The 20,363-nt window shown below is 41.7% G+C and overlaps 1 protein-coding gene across 1 annotated transcript in view; it reads left to right on the top strand.

Moving 5' to 3' along the window:
* Window positions 1-20,363, top strand: part of INTS4 (integrator complex subunit 4) — a 118,342-nt gene that overhangs the window by 93,868 nt on the left and 4,111 nt on the right. Inside the window, exons 18-23 of the mRNA XM_045818356.1 lie at window positions 224-304; window positions 4,066-4,196; window positions 10,448-10,507; window positions 12,771-12,930; window positions 13,150-13,293; window positions 18,419-18,539. Coding sequence (XP_045674312.1) covers window positions 224-304; window positions 4,066-4,196; window positions 10,448-10,507; window positions 12,771-12,930; window positions 13,150-13,293; window positions 18,419-18,539 — 697 coding nt within the window. The remainder of the gene's footprint in view (window positions 1-223; window positions 305-4,065; window positions 4,197-10,447; window positions 10,508-12,770; window positions 12,931-13,149; window positions 13,294-18,418; window positions 18,540-20,363) is intronic.

Here is a 20,363-nt window from a genome sequence, read left to right as displayed (position 1 = left end):
CACTAATCTGGGACAGAGGGCATTTGGGCTAGGAATTGGATTGGATGGGGAGGAGTTTAGTTCTCGCAAACCATTTGTGTGGTTTCTCGGCTTAACAGGATAAGACTAAAGGGAAATCCTGATCATGGTAGATTTTCAAAACAAAATAAACATGTAAATCTTAAGTGATATTGCCAGTCTTTGTGATGTCTGTGTTCTCTCCTCTCCTGCTTTGTCTGTGCAGGCCTTACAGGAAAAGCTGTGGAATGTGGCCGCCCCTTTGTATGTGAAGCAGAGTGATTTGGCCTCAGCAGCCGCAAAACAAGTAAGCTGTTTTGCAGTCTTCTCCTCAGTAGATCTCTGTGCTGAAATTGTCTCATTCACATCAGAGCCAGAGGCCTTCACGTGGCTCCGTGTCTGCAGTGACCTCCCCAGTTTCAGCCTGTTGTAACAAGTCAGTGATATGAGAAGCAGCATAAAATTACGGGTCACAGCCCTGGCTTTAGAGTCAAGGGACCTGGGACCTAGTCCCAGGTGTGCCCCTAGTTTTCTGGGTAATATGGAACAGGTCATTTAACCTCCGTGGATATTTTTCCTCTGTAAAATATGGCAGTTCAATTAAATGATTTCTAAGGTTCTTTTGTGTTCTAAAATATTATCAGCTTGTATTTCAGATATACTAAAATACAATAAATACTCTCATGAATCTTTTATCTGAAAATGTAGTTGAACTAATTTTCAGGTGGTTTATCTTTTTAGCCTGTACTAAATGAATGTTAAAGGCTCTTATATTTCCCTACAGTTCACTAAGTAACATTTCATTTTATTTGATTTGAGTTTATTTCTTTCTAGCTTTAAGCAGTTTCCCTTCATTCTTAGGTATTGGGATTTAGTGAACTTTCTGGCTCACCTCTTTTTGATAGTGAGTCTGTATATAACCACATGATTATGACCCACTAGGAAGTTACATTACAATTCACTACATGATTTCAACATTATTTTAATTAACCTTCAAGTTTATTTTAATTAACTTTCACATAATCCCATTAGGTAGGAATAAGTATTAAGCCCATTTTATAGGTGAAACAGTTAAAGCTCAACAAAGTTAAATTCCTAGATCTCTAGGTAGTAGAGTCAGTGATCTGAGCCCAGATCCTCTGATACCCAGAATTTATTCTGCTTGATCTTTCATCTGCTCTCAACTCTCTTTCAGACCTGCTATGTGGCTTATTGTAGGGGAGTAGAACTTAACCACTGGAGTCCCAAAATGGGCCATGTTCGGAAGGAGAGGATTAGGGAACTATAGTCTGGAAGAAAGAGAGGAAGGAACTTACAACTGCTTTGTGCCAAATACTGTGTTAAGCTCTTTCACATTTAATCCTTCAAATTTTACAATGTTGGTACTGCTTCTTCCCTGTGTACAGATAGGGAAACTGAGGTACCATGTAATTAAATATCTTGTCTTACGGTCAGTTGTAGGAAAGCCTGGAATGATTTCTTTGAATGATTCTTCAAAGGAAGGCAGGCACAGAAGGAGAAGAGAAGCATCATTTGGAGGGGAGTAGCTGATTTGGCTAGAATAGAACAAGAACTTAAGATACACTGGGCTTGCACTGAGATCATAGACCTTGTTTTCTGCCCTTATCCCAAAGTTTAGGCCTCTAGGACAGGCCGTCTGGATGACTAACAGGTGGTTCTTGGTTCTGGATGCTAAATCTTTGAGGGCTTACCTTGGGGATTGGGTTTCCATATATTCATTTGTTCCCACAGCACAGTAAGTTTGGTTTAGGGTGACAAGCAGTGCTTCACAGTTTATCGGTGATTAAATTGTCATATTGTCACATCATCAACTAAGATGATTTTATTACCAGAAGAAGGTCTTTTGTTTTTCAATTGACAAAATAATATATTTTATTTTATTTTAAGATTTTTTAAAATATATTTTATTGATTATGCTATTACAGTTGTCCCATTTCCCCCTTCACTCCCCTCCACCCTGTACACCCCCTCCCACCCACATTCCCCCCTTTAGTTCATGTCCATGTGTCAAAAGTTCTTTAGCTTCTACATTTCCCATACTATTCTTGCCCTCCCCCTATTTTCTACCTACCTATAAGTAGCATAGATGTATGCTACTTATTCTCTGTACCTTTACCCTCTCTCCTCCTCCCACTCACCTGTTGCTAACCCTCCATGTGTTCTCCATTTCTGTGGTTCTGTTCCTGTTCTAGTTGTTTGCTTAGTTTCTTTTGGTTTTGCTTTAGGTGTGGTTGTTCATAATTGTGAGTTTGCTGTCCTTTTACTATACATTTTTTTAAATTTTTCTTTTCTTAGAGAATTCCCTTTAACATTTCATAAAATAAGGGCTTGGTGATGATGAACTCCTTTAACTTGACCTTATCTGAGAACACTTTATCTGCCCTTCCATTCTAAATGAAAGCTTTACTGGATAGAGTAATCTGGGATATAGGTCCTTGTCTTTCATGACTTGGAATATTTCTTTCCAGCCCCTTCTTGCCTGTAAGGTCTCTTTTGAGAAATCAGCTGACAGTCTGATGGGAACTCCTTTGTAGGTTACTGTCCCCTTATCTCTTGCTGCTTCTAGGATTCTCTCCTTCATTTTTACCTTGGCTAATGTGATTATGATGTGCCTTGGTGTGTTTCTTCTTGGGTCCAACTTCTCTGGGACTCTCTGAGCTTCCTGGACTTCCTGGAAGTCTGTTTCTTTGCCAGAATGGGAAAGTTCTCCTTTATTATTTGTTCAAATAAGTTTTCCACTGGTTGCTCTTCCTCTTCCCCTTCTGGTACCCTTATAATTCGTATGTTGCAACATTTAAAGATGTCCTGGAGGTTCCTAAGCTTCTCCTCTTTTTTTTTTTTTGAATTCTTATTTCTCCATTCTTTTCTGTTTGGTTGTTTCTTTCTTCCTTCTGGTCCACTCTATTGTCTTGAGTCCCAGTTTCCTTCCCATCACTATTGGTTCCCTGTGCATTCTTCTTCATTTCTTTTATGGTAACCTGCATTTTTTCATCTAATTTGTGACCAGAAACAACCAATTCTGTGAGCTTCCTGATCACCAGTTTTGAACTGTGCATCTGATAGGTTGGCTATCTCTTAGTCACTTAAAAGGATGAGTTCTGGGGCATTGATTTGTTCTTCTGTTTGAGCCATCTCTCTCTCTCTTTTTTTGGTCTGGTCGCTCCTGTTATGGTGAGGGGCAGAGCCTTAGGTGTTCACCAGGGCTGGGCACCCCAGTTCCTAGATTGTGATGTTGTATGTGGGGGCGGGGTCGAGAGGGAATGATGGCAGTAGCTCCATTCTCTGAGGGACCTCAGTCCCTTCTCTGGGATCCTGGGTTGCGCACTCTGCCCTGCTCCACAAACTGCCTCACTGGGTCTGCCAGCTGCCACTTGTGTACTGAGGGTCCACCCACTGCGATCTTGTGTGCCTTACTCACCCCTGGATGCCTTATGCGCCCAACTCTCTCTGCTCGCCGAGCCGTGACCCACACCTGGCTGCTTGTCTCTGCCCCTCCTACCAGTCTGGATGAATGGGTCTATTTCAACTTCTTGGCTGTCCGACTTCCATTCAGATAAATTTTCTGTCGGTTCTGGATGTTATTCTGCCTCTGAATTGTTGTTCCAATTTTGGTTGTGTGTGGAGGTACGGTGCATCCACCTAAGCCTCCATCTTGGCCAGAAGTCTTATTTTCTTTTTTGCAAGGAATACTATACATTTCTCTCAACACTTATATTAATTTCTCTCAAATTATATTAGTTTCTCTCAACATAGGCACTTACAAATCTCAGTTCAGGGTCTGGCCAGTGTGTCAGTGGGTTGGAGTGTCATCCCGTACACCCAGGTTGGGGGTTTGATTCCCAGTCTGGGTGTGTATGGGAGGCAACCAATCAATGTTTCTCTGTCACATTGATGTTTTTCTCTCTCTTTCTCTTTCTGTCTCTCTAAAATGAATAAACATATCTTTTTTTTTTTTAAATCTCAGTTCAGAGTTTCACCTACAATTCTATGCTGCTCTCAAGGAGGGGTTGATATTTTCACTGATCATTCATTACCTTTTCTTTGCAGATAATGGAAGAGACCTACAAAATGGAGTTCATGTACAGTGGTGTGGAAAATAAGCAGGTCGTGATTATACATCACATGAGGCTGCAGGCCAAAGCCTTGCAGCTTATAGTAACAGCGCGAACGACTCGAGGGTAAGACGTGCAGCTCACCCACAGGGGTGGCATGGAAAGATTAGCTAAGGGATGTTAGTATTAATTTTTTCAGAACTCCAAGTTCTGTTCTTGGATCATAGGAGATCCCTGGAAAAACACTCCAGTGGCTTTTTGTTGACAGCATGACATGGGACTTCATCTGGAAACATGGGCATAATGTGTGGTCCTTGATAAATTTCTTTAAGAATTTAGTATCAGAATTTAGAATCAGAATTTAGAATTTTTCTCTTCTGAAGGGACTAGTAAACTCCAAGGCATTAAAGACAAATTAATAGAATCTACCATACAGTGAGACCACCTTATTTCAAACCCTGACCTCTCCACTTACTGGTTGTTTGAGTACGGACAGGGTTTTAAACCTCTCTGTTGCCTCGTTTCCCTGTCTATAAAATGAGCGTGATGAAAGCATCTGGGTTGCTGCTTTGGGTTGCTGTGAAGAATGAATTGGATAATAAATGTAAAAGCACTTAGTATGGTACCTGGTACATAGTAAGAACTCAATGTAATGGGAGCTTTTAGGCTTTCTGATAATGAGAATTGCCGTATTTCATCATTTCAAAAATGCACATTTTTTAACTTCTCTGAAATCTATTGCTGTGCCATAGTTTGATTGATTGAAAGTGGGTTTATTGTTGTTGTTTCATAAAATAAAGATGCATCTTATGAATGGTGGCATCACAGATTTACTACAGGACAGCATTTATGGAACTCGGTGCTGGGTTGAAGATATATCTGACACGCAGTTCAGCAGGTGTGTCCGCCCACATGCGGCATAGAGAAACAAGTATAGGTGATTAGGTATGCACTAAAGATACTAGGTCAGAAAGAACTTTCTGAATATTATTTTATTACTTCACTTATCTTGATAGCACCCTGATTAACTCAAGTAGCACTTTAACCTTAGAGATATCCACATATTCATTTAACGGATGTTTAATCCCTACTACTCAATCATAGCTGAGGCAAATGATAGGTACTTGAGATGGCATCTGTACTTTTTATCAATATTTAAAGAAAGTAGATATTTTTTCAGTTTATACATGATTACTATGAAAACTTAAACATTGCAGATTAAGTGAAGGTTCTCTGGCAATCCACTTCTCCTAGAACCACCAACAGGCCTTCCCCAAGCCAGATAAACACGTATAAATTATAAATGTGTGTGTATTAACATAAGACAAATTGTAAGATACATTGCTGCTCTGCCTCCTTTTCTTTTCATCCAACAATGTATTTCATCTTTCCATATCATTATATAAAGATTCTAATATGTTTGTTCTTACTCGTGCTATATTATTTTGTATTTTCCATTTGTATGCTATTTTTCTTTTTGATTTTTGGATGCATTGATTATTTTCTTCTTCCCAGGGGTTTCAAAGTTCTGTACCTAGCCCTGGCTGGTGTAGCTCAGTGGATTGAGCGCGGGCTGCGAACCAAAGTGTCGCAGGTTCGATTCCCAGTCAGGGCACATGCCTGGGTTGCAGGCCATGACCCCCAGCAACCGCACATTGATGTTTCTCACTCTTTCTCTTTCTCCCTCCCTTCCCTCTCTAAGATAAATAAATAAAATCTTAAGAAAAAAAGTTCTGTACCTAATTCTGACCTATTCAAGTGAGAGGCGGACCAGAGTGATGGGCACTGTGGTGCCTCATTGAATGGTTCAGATATCACCTCCACCATCTGCACACTTTGTGACCTTGGATAAATTATATAAACCTTCTGCATCTCAGTTTGTTCCTCATAAGTTAGACTGGGATAATAGTAGTACCTGCCTCTCCCTCATGGGGTTATTATAAGGATTACTGAATTTTATACATAAAACCTTTAAAATACTTCCTAGCACATTCAGAGTAAATATTTGATAAAAGTTAGTTCATGTTTGTTGTTTAAATATTATTTTCACACATACATATTTTATCCTCACTTGAGGACATGCTTAGAGAGGGGAAGGAAGGGGGAGAAAAAGGGAGAGAAACGCTGATGTGAGAGAGAAATATCGATTGGTTGCCTCTGGCACACCCTGCTGTGGGATGCAACCTGCAACCCAGGCATGTGCCCTGACTAGGAATCGAACTGGAGACCTTTTGGTCAACAGGATGACACTCCAACCAACTGAGCCACACTGGCCAAAGCCACGTCATATTTTTAATTAACATACTGAACTTATCTTACCAGCATAAGAAAATTAAATAGAATTTATGATCCCCTCTATCACGATCACCTCGGATCAGAATGAGAAGTTTAAGTGTGCTTTTTAAAATCATCTTATACTATTTAATTTAGATTTAGTTTCAGCGTATTGTGTTTTTATAATATAGCTCTTATTTTAAGAATCCTTTCTTAAAATGTGCGTTAATTTTTACACATATATTATCAACATTATTTAGCTCCAATTTGCCATCCACTGTTCCTTTTGTTCCACATTTAACTTTTTAAATTTCTTGTTCAAATTCACTGTTTATTTGACTGGAACACATTCTCCAGCAGTGTTTTTCAGAACTCTATAAGTATTGCTTTTTGCCCTTTAGTATTTAATGCTACAGTTAGGGTATCTGATGTCAGTCTGATTCTCTTTCCTTTGTATACGGCTTATTTTTCCTGGCTCAGGGCTGTGAACTTTTCTTTTTCTCTTTAGAATTCAGAAATTTTACCAGGATATGTTTAGGTATGTGTTTCCTTGTATTCTTACTGACTTTATTGGGACTTTGAAGTCTCCACTCTGGTTTTCAGCTCAGGGTTTTGTTTCCCTTCTATTATTTCTTTAATCACTACTTCTTCCATACAGTCCAGCCTCTCATACTAGATATTGTATCTTCTGCCTCTGTTTTCCCTATGTCTTATCTTTTCTGTCATAATTTCTTGTTTGTTTTTGTACTCTATATTCTGAGTAAATTCCTCAATTTGCTTTTTTAATTAACCATTTCAGTTTTCACCATTTTTCATTCTAGTGTTCTTTGAATATTGATTTCCTCCCTTATCTGAAGGGAATAGCTCCAGGACCCCTAGTGGGTGCCCAAAACCACAGATAATATTGAACTCGATGTATGCTGTGTTTCTTCCTATACATATATTCCTCTTCACTTAAGAGAAGCTCTTTATTGCTTCTTTTTGACATATTCAAATTGTCAGCATCACTGCTCTTATGCTTTGGGGCCACTATTAAATAAAATAAAAATTACTTAAACACAGACACTATGTAATACATCAGCAGTCAGTCTGCTAACTGATATGGCCGTTGACAAATGTGTGCATGGCATATACAGTGTAGGTACATGTGGGGGGAGGCTCCGCTCACAGAGCCCTCCCCCGGCGGCCACAGATGAGAATAACTCTACCAAGACACAATCTGCTTGGGGAGGAAAGGTGGCCAGTCTCTCAAAGGAGAAGGGCCTTGAACCTGTTCCTCAGTAGGCTTTTATTGGGTTTAATTCACACAGAAATACAGGTAAAGCTCATCAATCATTGTCAGGCAGTAAGGATCAAACAATCGATAATATTCAAAGAACTATGAGGGCTTACTCTGAGTCAGGGTCAGTTAGCTAAAGGGCCATAAAACTTTGGGGAACAAACTCAAGCTTAGACTCTTATCATTTAAATTGAGGGCATTCTTAGCAAAGCAGGTTTCATAGGATTTTATGCGTTCTTTCTTAGTCCTGATTGCCTGCCCCCACAAGCTGCCCTTTCCAGTTTAGGGCCACACCCATCTCCGGCATTGTTTCAGGCTTAAGTCAGATGGGGATGTGGGCAACCAAGAGATTAGGAGACTCTTTACAGATAGAATGAGGACTCAGGCTATGACAAAGCCCAGGGGTGAGGGTCCATCACTCTTTTTCTATAGCCTCCCAAGTCTTTCCCTGAGGGCCCCTTCAAGACCATGCCTGTCTTAGGTCATCCCTCCCTTTAGGAAACTTACTCGCCATTGACTAACCAGTCATCTGCCTGGGGCCATTCAGGGTGAAGTAAAGGGGGCAGAGGCAGTGCCCCTGCCAGGGAGATAAGCTTTATCTCCTTAGTGGCTTCTGGTCCCAAGGTCTCTTACTCAGCCTTAGCCCTGGGGGGTTACAGCTTGTGAAACCAAGCAGGGCAGTTCCCAACAGGTACTGGACAGGGGGCTGATTCATGTCCCCACTGTGGTGGCATGAGATTTATTGTGCTTCAGAATGGTGTGCATTTTGACACTTATGAGTTGTTTATTTCTGGAATATTCCATTTAATATTTTCAGACCGCAGTTGACCACAGGTAACTGAAACTGCAGAAAGTGAAAACATGAATAAAGAGGGGCTGGTATGCTGGTTATTTCCAGTGTGCTTTATTCTGCCTGCCTTTTTGGTAGCAGTCTCTCTTGCTTTATCAATGAAGTACCCTTTCAAACCTTCTCTTAAATCTCACCGTGGTTACTTATTTGAAATTTTGTTAAAGGTTTCTCTGCTCTCTTGCTTTGACTTCATCTCTATGAAGTCTGCTTGATCTCCTTCACAGCTCCTGATTATCCTCATGATATCTCGTACTTTTCCATTTGTCTTTGCATACTTACACATGAAAGTCTAGACTAGTTTAAATTGATAATTGACATAGGCTTTCCCAACAGTTGTAGGTCAGTGCGTGATCTCTCCTAATCGGCCTCACTCTTCCACTGTGTTCCTCACGCAAGGGAAAAGTGGGAGTTCTCAGTGGTAGAGGCCCACTTTATGTAGCATGTAGGTGAGGCTGCCTGTTCTGTTTGGGGGCTTGGGCAGAGTTCCCCAAATGTTTTTGTATTTTACTGTTCAGAATTTCTCCAAGCTGCTCCTGGGTATGCAGGCTGCAAAATGACATGGCTTGGCCAAATTGCTTGCCTGTCAGTCCGCACTTAGCTGGAATTCTTCTATCCAGCCTTGGAGGTCTGTGGTGGGGTAGCCTCACTGTTAAGTTTCAGTCGCACTCTGGTAGTTTGTCAGAGAAAGCTTTAAGTGTTACCTGTTTAGGAAACTAACTTAAATGAGTGTCCCTTGTAGAATAAGTTTTTATTTACCATTTCTCATTTATTCATTCAACAAACATTTGTTGAATAACTGCTTATGTCAGGTAATACATGGTGAACAATACAAAGTTCCTACCCTCATGGGACTTACATTTTAGTAGAAAGACTTAAGTAGGTTGTCGAGAACCTGGGCATTGTTCTCTTACATAGTTTTGTATAAAGAAGAGTATTTGTTTTTCTTCAATGGAACTTTACTCCTCCAATAAATAATGTATTGATATGTATAATAATATAAAAATGGGAAGTTTTATGCAGAGATTACAAGAAATGAAAGAAAATGCACAAAGGTCAAAAGGAGAAATCTGTTTTGTGATTAGTAACTTACAGTGGCCTAGCATGTTACCTAGATTATTTATGTATACAACAAGTTTTTACCATAATAAAATATTGTTGACTACTATGAGGCTGAAGAAGTCAAGACCAAAAAAAGAACATAGTCCGTGTTTGTGGGAAAAATAGTAACAAAAGCTTTTCTCTTATTGCATGAGAATTTGACCTTTGGTTAACTTTCTAGATCTGTTCCTTAGAAACCTGGTTGTTTCAACTGTTAGGTAGCACTGCTATGATAAAAATGGTCTCTGACAAAGCTGCACTAGACTAGAAGGAACTATAATTACCTGATGCAAACCCCATTCCTTTGGGCCTCATTGAGTGCGGCGATTCTTGTAACTGAGCATATCCCTTGTGGGGACCCTGGAAGGTGTGCCTGTGGGTTGTTTCCAGACATATTAACAGCTATGGAATGTGAAGCTTCTAAGCCAGAAAGATCTCCACACTCGCCTGATATAGATCTCATCTCCTTGCACCCAGCCTGTCAGCTGCAGAGTCAAAGCTCCCAGACAGCTCTGTGGGAGGGCTGCTGAATGGACTGCTGCAAGGACTCCCACAGAGGATGACTGTGACATGCACTATCTGCAAGCTGTGCTCCTGTCCTGTATTCTAGTGAAGCTGGTGCCAAGTGTGGCCTGTGATGGTCTTTGATTTTGAATGCCGTTGAGCCTAATGGGCCCTGTAGTATTTTAATGAGTCTTGGGATCCAGGCAAAATTTTCCTCCAGGTTCATTAGCAGTCCTGTATTTCCCTTAAAGATGATTTTTACAGTGTCATATGCTCATTCTCCTTTCATGTAGGCTCAGGAGTCTGGGACTTTGGTCCTCACTCCAGTTTGTAGATTTCACAAGCAAATAACTTCTGTTTTGTTTTCTACAGAGTTGACCCCTTATTTGGGATGTGTGAAAAATTTTTACAGGAAGTGGATTTTTTTCAGAGGTAAGTATTTCATTCATCTCTTTTCTAGCTTATTAAATCTTGGTCATGGCCCTGGCGGGTGTGGCTCAGTTGGTAGGAGTATCATCCCATAGACGGAAGGGTTTGGTTTGATTCCTGGTCAGGGCATATGCCTAGGTTGCGGGTTTGATACCCAGTTTGGGCACATGCAAGAGGCAACCAATGGATGTTTCTCTTGCATATCAATATTTCTCTCCCCCTCTCTCTCTCCCTCCCTCCCCCTTCTCTTTAAAATAAATAAGCATGTTCTCAGATGGAGATAAAGAATAAATAAAAATATATCTTTAAAAAAATCTTGGTTATGCAGAGACTGTTACTCACAGAGCCACAAGAGTGATCACAAGCCAGAGTTCTGGGGTTAGCTCATGAAATTAAGCTATTATCTGTGGCAGTGTGTCCTAATTTGTGTGTTTTCTTTAGTGGTATATGAACCTCTTTAACCTTAGTTTCAAACCTAAACATAGAGCAATAGAATGATAAAACCATCAGGAATCGTTTGGATTCAGCACTCAGCCAGACCACAAAAAGACAGGTGTTATGTGGGAAAATTCATAAACTCTTGTTGAAAAGTCACAACTTGTCTGTTCTTAAACCACTGTTTTTAAATTTGTATATTTCTCTGTAATCTACAAAAAAATTGTTCCAAATAACTTTATTTTGTAGAATGGTTTTCTCAGAGTTGTGTATGCTACAAATCAGTTAAAACAGATGCAGTAGATGAAGGGAGGGCTTGGCGAAAAAGTGGGAGTTCAGGCAGTGACCAAACCTGCAGTGTCCTGGCTGTGTGATACCGGGAGGAAGACATTTATAGGAGTTTAAAGTACTCCATTACGCCCTGGCTGGTGTAGCTCAGTGGATTGAGCGCGGGCTGTGAACCAAAGTATCGCAGGTTCGATTCCCTGCCAGGGCACATGCCAGGGTTGCAGGCCACGGCCCCCAGCAACCGCACATTCATGTTTCTCTCCCTCTCTCTCTCTCTCTCTCTCTCTCTCTCTCTCTCTCTCTCTCTCTCTCTCTCTCTCTCTCTCTCCCCCCTTCCCTCTCTAAAAATAAATTTTAAAAATTAATAAAAAAAATTAAGTACTCCATTACATCTGATACTTCATTCTGCCACCTCTTGTCCCTGTCACCATGAACTTGACCAAGCCGAGCTTATATGACTACACTTCTCAATTCTGTTTTCATTTGGGTGGTGATAGCTTCCCATAGGGCTAGGGCTAGGTTGCAGTGCCACCCTTCCAGTAGATGCCTACCACCAACAGGTGCCATTCTGTAGCAAATGAAGAGTCTAGCTTGGTTCTCTGAGATCCTGCCTTCAAATGTGCACTAAGTTCATGCCTTTTTGGTTTTCACTTCTTTAAGGTAGTCTGTTTTTGCAGTGGGTTGAAGAGATTTTTGGAAAGATGACAGCTCTGAATTGCTAAAGTTCCTCATCTATTTAGAGCTGCACACGTTTTCTTAATTTAGCCTATGAGTCCCTACACTGATGTCACCACCCTAGTGAAATATATTTTGACTACCCTTCCACAAGGCAGAAGTACAGTGGAGTCAGTTGGAGCTGGAAGTAAGTTACTTAACTTTTTTAAGCCTTGATGAAACATCATCCTCTCTGAGTCTCAGTGTTCCTGTTGCTTCAATATAAGCTCCATTAAGACAGGCAGTTTTGGCATCTGGCTTGTTCTATCTGTCTGTCTGTCTACCTCTACCTCTCTCGAGCATGCCAGTACCTTTCCTCACCCACTTCCCCAGGCGTGTTTTTCTTGCATCTCTCTCCTAAGCTCAAAGGGCCCTACTTTTGCCTCTGTAACATTTTTCTGAGTCCATTCCTTCTACAACTCACTTCTTCTACCTCTATGACTTTCTAAATAAATTTTCTCTTATTTTTTTAAAATTGAGCTTTTTATCTTTCATTTACTGTTATGTCCCCAGTGTCTAGAATAGTACTTAGTAAATCCTAAAGACATACTTGTTAAATTAATTAATGAATTTATAATATCAAAGAAAATTCTAACAGTTCACAGGATTGCTGGGAAGATTAATACAAAATGCTTGGGAATATACCTGGCCATAATGGGTATTCAGTAAGTGAGGCTATTAATGATGATCATGTCACTGAGGCTGCCTCAGTTGGGAACCATGAACTTCTCCAGTTCATTACTTTTTCTGCCTTGGGGCTTGGCAGGTGTGTGAGGCTCAGCCTGTGAGAAATGAATGCATATTCATTTGCTTCTGTTTGTTCCTCCAGGTGTTTCATCGCTGATTTACCCCACCTGCAGGATAGTTTTGTGGACAAACTTCTTGACCTTATGCCTCGGCTCATGACTTCCAAACCTGCAGAAGTGGTCAAAATTCTACAGACCATGCTGCGGCAGAGTACCTTCCTGCATCTCCCCCTTCCAGAGCAGGTCGGGGTCTTTGTCATACCCCTTCAGGTGAAATCTGGCCAGACAGAGCTGCTCCCCTGAATAGTCTTTCATCTTGGGAGCAGCTGGGCTAGGGGCTTTTCCTCTGATTGGCTCCCACATCCCCACCTGTTAAATAAGGAGACAGAAAGGCAAAGGTCATGTTTTGTTACGCAGAGATGACCTGGCTTTAGAATCAGTATATTTCCTTCTTGTTTACAGATCCACAAGGCCTCGGCCACCATCATTGAACCAGCGGGCGAGTCAGACAACCCTTTGCGGTTTACGTCCGGGCTGGTGGTGGCCCTGGATGTCGATGCAACCCTGGAACATGTGCAGGACCCCCAGAACACTGTGAAAGTCCAGGTGGGTCGGGGTCTGGCCCCACAGAGTTTCTGCACTGACTTTGTGTTGAACTTCGCATTTAACTTTAGCACCCCTTTGATCTCTACCTGAGGTATGGGAAGGGGGAATGGAGAAGAAATGAGTCTTTAGAAAAGAGCCTACGCTTGAAGCCCAGCTTTACTTCTGAGTGTGGTCAGGAGCAAGTTACCTTAAACTCGGAACCTCAGATTCTACAGCTAACAAACGGGAGTAATTGACATTGAAATGAGATGATGTAAATAAAGTCCCTGGATCCCAGTAAGGGTTCACTAAATGATTATGTGAAGTTAAAGCCCTTTCTGTTCTGATTATGTGAAGTTAAAAGCTGGTCTTTTCAGGGCTCCCAGCAAGCTACAACAAACAAGTCCTTTTCAGGCTGTGGTGGGGTCAGCCTGGTGAACAAAATTTATATATGGGGAAAACGTAATCACTAGGGAGTTTTTTTTTTCCCAAGTTAGAGACAAGTTTATTAGAGACTCGAGAGCTGTGCAGATACCAATCAGTTTATACAGTCTGCAGTTAAGCCTACCAGAGCACTACCCATTTATCCATCCACCCATTCTTCCTTCCATCCATGTAATAATGTTTACTCCATTGTGCATGCTAAGTGCCTGTGTCTCAAAGGTAATTATGTCAGAATTCCTGCCTTCAGGATGTTCAGTTTCAAGGAGAGACAGACAAATGGTTCTAGCCAAGAACCTAGAAGCGTAGCGATAAAATTACTTTTCCTCCCCTACAGGGTTATTTCTAATTTTTGACTAGTATAAAACATTTGTAATGTACTTGAAAATACTCTGGAGAGGCACTTCATTTGGAGAGTGTGGTGGAGACCGAGGGGAAAAAAGGCTTTGAGGAGATGCTGGTGCACAGTGAGGTCTAAAAGGATGAGTAAGAGCAAAGAATAAGGGTAAAGGGAGGCATTCCAGGCAGGAAGGATATGAATAAAAATCAGGATGCAAGCACTGGCTACAAGTCTAATCAGAGGACAGAAAAATAGCCTGGAGCAGGCAAGGGAAGCTTCCTGGAAGAGATAAGGATGAATCAGGCCTTAAAGATGGTAATATTTGTCTCTGGTGACAGTAGAGGGAAAAAACCTCTGGCTTCCCAGCAGGAATTATAAATCATGAGACCTACAGAGAACTAATTCTGAGCTGGCTGTAAAGTTGTGCTGCCGTTGGATTTTTGTTTTTGGGATTTGCATCCCACCACCCGCCCTGCTCAATACACATACATGTTAGTGGGTTTTCATCCTAGCTGCACTTCACAGTTAGTCACACAGCATTAACAAGTACTAATGTACAGGCCTCAGCCTACACCAGGTAAATCAGAATCCTAAGAGAAGGGCACCCCACGGGGGCCAGGTTTTGTTGTTTGTTTCTTTCTGAGATCATAGGTGATTCCAGTGTACAGCCATGATTGAGAACTACTGTTTTACACTGTTCCTGAAAAAGAGTTCACTGACCAACTGAGCATAAATAAAATTGTAGAGAGATTATTTAAGGGTCATCTACTGGACTCTACTCAAAAATCTCCTCCAAAACAGCTCCACTACACGCATGGCCAAAACTGTTTGGAAGCTTCTACAGTCAGGGAGATGGGAAGCTGATGCCTGGTCAGAGGCAGCTCTCCGTTGATTGGAAAATGCTTTCTAGTCCAGCCGCTGCACCTGAACAATGCTCCTATTCTGGACAGTGCTTTCGGTGTTAGGGATGTAGTGGTGAGCATGAGGTTACGTCAATATTATATTATCTGTTAAAATAAGGTGTGTCAGCTCTTTAAAGCAGAATGTACAGGCCAGGTGGCTTGGTTAGTTGGAGTGTTGTCCCGTACATCAAAGGTTGTGGGATTGCCTTCCAGCTAAGATGGACACGCTTCACCTCACATAACCATAAGAAGGATCACAACTTATCTCAAAACAAAATGCAACCAGAACTGCCAGAAAATTGAACTGTATAAAAGTTTGACAACCAAGGATTTAAAGAAGAAACATTCATCTAGACAGGTAGGAGGGGCAGAAACAGGAAGCTGGGGTGGAGGGGACACTGTGTGGTGGCAGTAAGGAGTCAGTGGCAGCCGGTGGAACAGGCAGTCCCATATTTACTTGTGGCAGATAAAAACTAGGAGGGATACCTGGGGAGCAAGCCATCCCAGCTCCAGGCCAAACTGCACAGCCCAGGGTTCCAGCACCAGGAAAATAAAGCCTCATAATTTCTGGCTGTAAAAGAAAGTGGGAGTTGGGTGGGTGGAAGAAACTGCCAGTCTCTGGAAAGTCCATGTAAGGGACTTACAAGCTCCCTGGAACGTAGGCAAACCCACCCACTCTGGGATTCAGTACCAGGGCAGCAACTGGAAGGGTGCCAGTTGCACACAGGAAGTGACTGGAAATGGGGCAAGAACCAAGCACTTATTGTGCTCTCTCTGACGCCTCCCCCACATACAGCACCACAAAGCAGCAAACCAGGTTGTCCCACCCTGGCAAAAACCTAAGGCTCCTCCCCTTACAACATAACAGGTGCACCAAGACAGCTCTACCCAATACACAGAAACAAGCACAGGGGGGCTGCCAAATTGAGGAGACAAATATGGCCCAAGTGAAAGAACAGAACAAGACCACAGAAAAAAAACTAAGCAAAATGGAAAGTCAACCTATCAGATGTAGAGTTCAAAACACTGGTGACAAGGATACTTAGCGATCTCATTGAGTATGGCAAACACATACGGGAAGAAATGAAGTCTACACTAAGTGAAATAAAATCCATAGGAAACCAAGAAATAAAGTCAACCAGTAAAGAATGAAGAAAATTTTAAAAAATGAGAGAATATGAAGACTCTGGAACATTTCCAAAATGCCAACATCGGAATCATAGAGATACCAGAAGGAGAAGAGGAAGAGCAAGAAATTGAAAATGTATTTGACAAAATAATGAAAAAAACTTACTAATTTGGCAAAGGAAATAGATATACAAGTCCAGGAAGCACAGAGAGTCCCAAACAAGTTGACCCAAAAAGGACCACAACCAAGACACATTGTAACTAAACTGTCAAGGTTAAAGATACAGAGAGAATCTTAAAAGCAGCAATAGAAAGAAGAGTTACCCACAAAGGAGTTTCCATAGACTGTTAGCTGATTTCTCAAAAGAAGCTTTGCTGGCAAGAAGTATTCCAAGTATTGAAAAGCAGGGACCTACAACCAAGATTACTCTGTCCAGCAAAGCTATCATTTAGAATGGATGGGCAGATAAAGTGCTTCCCAGAAAAGGTCAAGTAAAGGAGTTCATCATCACCAAGCCCTTATTATATGAAATGTTAAAGGGACTTATCTAAGAAAAAGAAGATCAAAACTGTGATGAGTAAAATGACAACAAACAACTATCAACAACTGAATCTTAAAAAACAAAAACAAATTAAGGAAACAACTAGAACAGGAACAGAATCACAGAAATGGAGATCACAGGGAGGGTTATCAGTGGGGAGGTGGGGGAGAATGGGGGGAAAATACAGGGATTAAGAAGCATAATATGTATGTACAAAATAGGGTGACATTAAGAATAGTATAGGAAATGGAGAAGCCAAAGAACTTATATGCATGACCCATGGACTTGAACTAAGGGTGGGGGAGTGTTGCTGGAGGGAAGATGGGTACCACACAGAGGAGGGCAAAGAGGAAGAACAATTGGGACAACTGTTATAGCATAATCAACAAGATGTAATTTAAAAAAAAAAGGGTGTGGGTTCAGTCCTTGGTCAGGGCACATATGGGAGGCATTCCATTGAAGTTTCTCTCTCTCCCTTTCTCTCTAAAATCAATAAACATATCCTCAGATGAGGATTTTATTTTTTAAAGGAGAATGTATAAGAATTTGATTCAATAGCACTTTGGTTAGCCCAAATCAGGCCTACTAAATTATACCTGGTGATAGAGGAGGTGTACTTTTTTTTTTTTTGTACGTTTTTCTGAAGTTCAGAATATAATTCATACTGGCCACTTTCTTCCCTTTACCTACATGGGCCACAGATTTCTAAGCTGTACTTGGGAAGAATGAAGGAAGGCTTCTAGTGACCATCTCACAGAGAGGTCAGGGCCTTTCATCAGGGCAGTTTGCTGAGAACTCTGAGAGGTTCTGCTGTCTTTATCATTTTCTTCGACAGGCTCATTACTGTTCAGCCCTCCCCTGTCCCTCCTTAAAAAATGAAGCCCAAGTATTGTCTTTAAAGATAACAAGAATCAGGAAGCTGGGATACCTGCATCTTTCCACTGTAGTATACAGATTTGGAGCCCGGAGATAGAGTGGTGAAGAGCAGCTTTACAAAAGAGGGTAGCGGGGGGTGTAGCTAAGATCCGAGAGGTGAAATGAGATTATGGGGCAGGGGCTCTGAGACATGCCTCCCAGAGTTCAAATTGGAAGACCCATTCACTTCCCTACTTTGCCCTTACAATATATTTACATGATGCAGGTTCTATGTGGTTCTAGGATGAGCTTCATTTATTCATTCCGTGTTTTTGCACACTGCAGTATAACAGACCCTCTCTGCAGACAGCTGTGAGGGCCCCTGAGATGCTGAGGGAAGAAGTCCGTGGCAGTTTATGAGATTCAAAGAACTGATCAGTGATTTGAGCAGACCCTGCATTGAGCACTGTCTCTGCAGAAAGAGGGATGACGAGCTTCCTAACTGCTAATAATCCAGTGCAGTGAATACAGTTACAAATCACTCTTAACACTGGTGGACGGCCATGGGTGCTGGGCCATGACATGACTCAGAGCCAGGGAAGGGGAGAGTCATCCTGATGTGGCGCCTGGGAAGCCTTTTGACATCAGGATTAATATTTTTACTTATGCTTGTGCTTTCTAGAGACACTTCATTACCATGCTGTTCACCCCTCTGGTTCACCAGCTGAACTCCGGAAATGTGTGCCACACACTGCACTGTGCTGGGGCGGGGCCTAACTACGCCAGCAGCATTGCCCTCCCCTCAGGGAGCAGTCTTTTGTGAAAGCTCTTGTCACCTTTCTTTTCCCCTTGGTGAGGGGTTCACAACAGATGTCACCAGCCATTTTGTTGAAACCTCATGGTTCTTTTTGCCTCTTTTCATTTCTGTCACCTGTTAGGTCTTATATCCAGATGGCCAGGCTCAGATGATCCACCCCAAGCCTGCAGACTTCCGGAATCCTGGCCCAGGGCGGCACCGGCTCATCACTCAGGTGTATCTCTCACATAGTGCCTGGACAGGTAAGGAGCTAGTGGGCCAGGGTGGGCAGGAAAATATGCTCCCGGGGTCACACCCACCCCTAGGCATTTGGGGGTTTTGCATGGTTGAATCAGGGCTGCTGAGGGTTGTCCTTGGTTGCTAAGGGAGCTTAAAATTTCAAACTAGGTACATTTAGTTTGCAGCATTGCTTTGATTGCAAGAGGCATAAGATTTCCTCAGAAGATAATGCAAATTATAAAAGAATGAAGTCTCATGGAAAGAGCCCTGGGGCTGGATGCCAGGATTCTTATCTTCCTGTCCTAACTCTGCCCTTGATTTGCTGCATAACCTTGGACCAGCCGCTCTCCCTTCTGAAAATGCTTCCTCGCCTTCCATATGAAGATGATAATTCTCAGTCTACTAGTCAGTTCTGAGGATTGCTGTGTCTGAAAATTAAACAATTTTGTGTTTCTTACCAAAAATGTGAAATTGTTCTCTTTGTATATGAACAATTCAGTTCCTTCCCCCAAATCATGTAAAATGACAGCAGTTACTGTCCTCCCCTCCCACGTGGGCTAGTGTGTGGGGTCACACGCAAAGCGAAATGGCCTGGTCTGGTTGTGCTTCATCCTTCCGTGTGGTGCTGAATGGAGCTTCAGTAATTTGTAGAAACACTGGGAAGTGGCATAAGTATTTTATTTTAATTTGTAAGAATAAAATGGGAGAACACAAGTGCACAGACATTACATTTCAAGCCTAAGATTGCTTCAGAAACTTTAAAAGAAGACTCAGTCAGCAGAACCTAAAATGTGGGGGAGAATTGGCCTTGCTGGTATTTCTTAAATCATTCAGGATGATTCAGAAGTACAGCTGTTACTGGAGAGAGTGTTTAATGCCACCAAACTTGGTTTATTTGAGAAACAGGTAGGTGCTTTCTGGAATTTTCTTTTTTTTTAATATATATTTTATTGATTATGCTATTACAGTTGTCCCATTTGCCCCTTCATTCCCCTCCACCCTGCACACCCTCTCCCACCCACATTCCCCCCTTTAGTTCATGTCCATGTGTCAAAAGTTCTTTAGCTTCTACATTCCCCATACTATTCTTGCCCTCCCCCTATTTTCTACCTACCTATAAGTAGCATAGATGTATGCTACTTATTCTCTGTACCTTTACCCTCTCTCTCCTCCTCCCACTCACCTGTTGCTAACCCTCCATGTGTTCTCCATTTCTGTGGTTCTGTTCCTGTTCTAGTTGTTTGCTTAGTTTCTTTTGGTTTTGCTTTAGGTGTGGTTGTTCATAATTGTGAGTTTGCTATCCTTTTACTATACATGTTTTTTATCTTCTTTTTCTTAAATAAGTCCCTTTAACATTTCATATAATAAGGGCTTGGTGATGATGAACTCCTTTAACTTGACCTTATCTGAGAAGCACTTTATCTGCCCTTCCAATCTAAATGAAAGCTTTGCTGGGTAGAGCAATCTGGGGTGTAGGTCCTTGCCTTTCATGACTTGGAATACTTCTTTTTAGCCCCTTCTTACCTGTAAGGTCTCTTTTGACAAATCAGCTGACAGTCTGATAGGAACTCCTTTGTAGGTTACTGTTTCCTTGTCCCTTGCTGCTTCTAGGATTCTCTCCTTTATTTTTATCTTGGATAATGTAATTATGATGTCCCTTGGTGTGTTCCTCCTTGGGCCCAACTTCTTTGGGACTCACTGAGCTTCCTGGACTTCCTGGAAGTCTATTTCCTTTGCCAGATTGGGGAAGTTCTTCTTTATTTTTTGTTAAATAACTTTTCCACTTGTTGCTCTTCCTCTTCTCCTTCTGGTACCCCTATAATTCAGATGTTGGAACGTTTAAAGAC

Source organism: Phyllostomus hastatus, unplaced genomic scaffold (assembly GCF_019186645.2).
Source record: "Phyllostomus hastatus isolate PE091 unplaced genomic scaffold, TTU_PhHast_1.1 phas_scaffold_317, whole genome shotgun sequence".
Lineage (NCBI taxonomy): Eukaryota > Metazoa > Chordata > Mammalia > Chiroptera > Phyllostomidae > Phyllostomus > Phyllostomus hastatus.
Note: the sequence above shows the minus strand (reverse complement) of the source record. Positions and strands in the feature narration are given on the sequence as shown.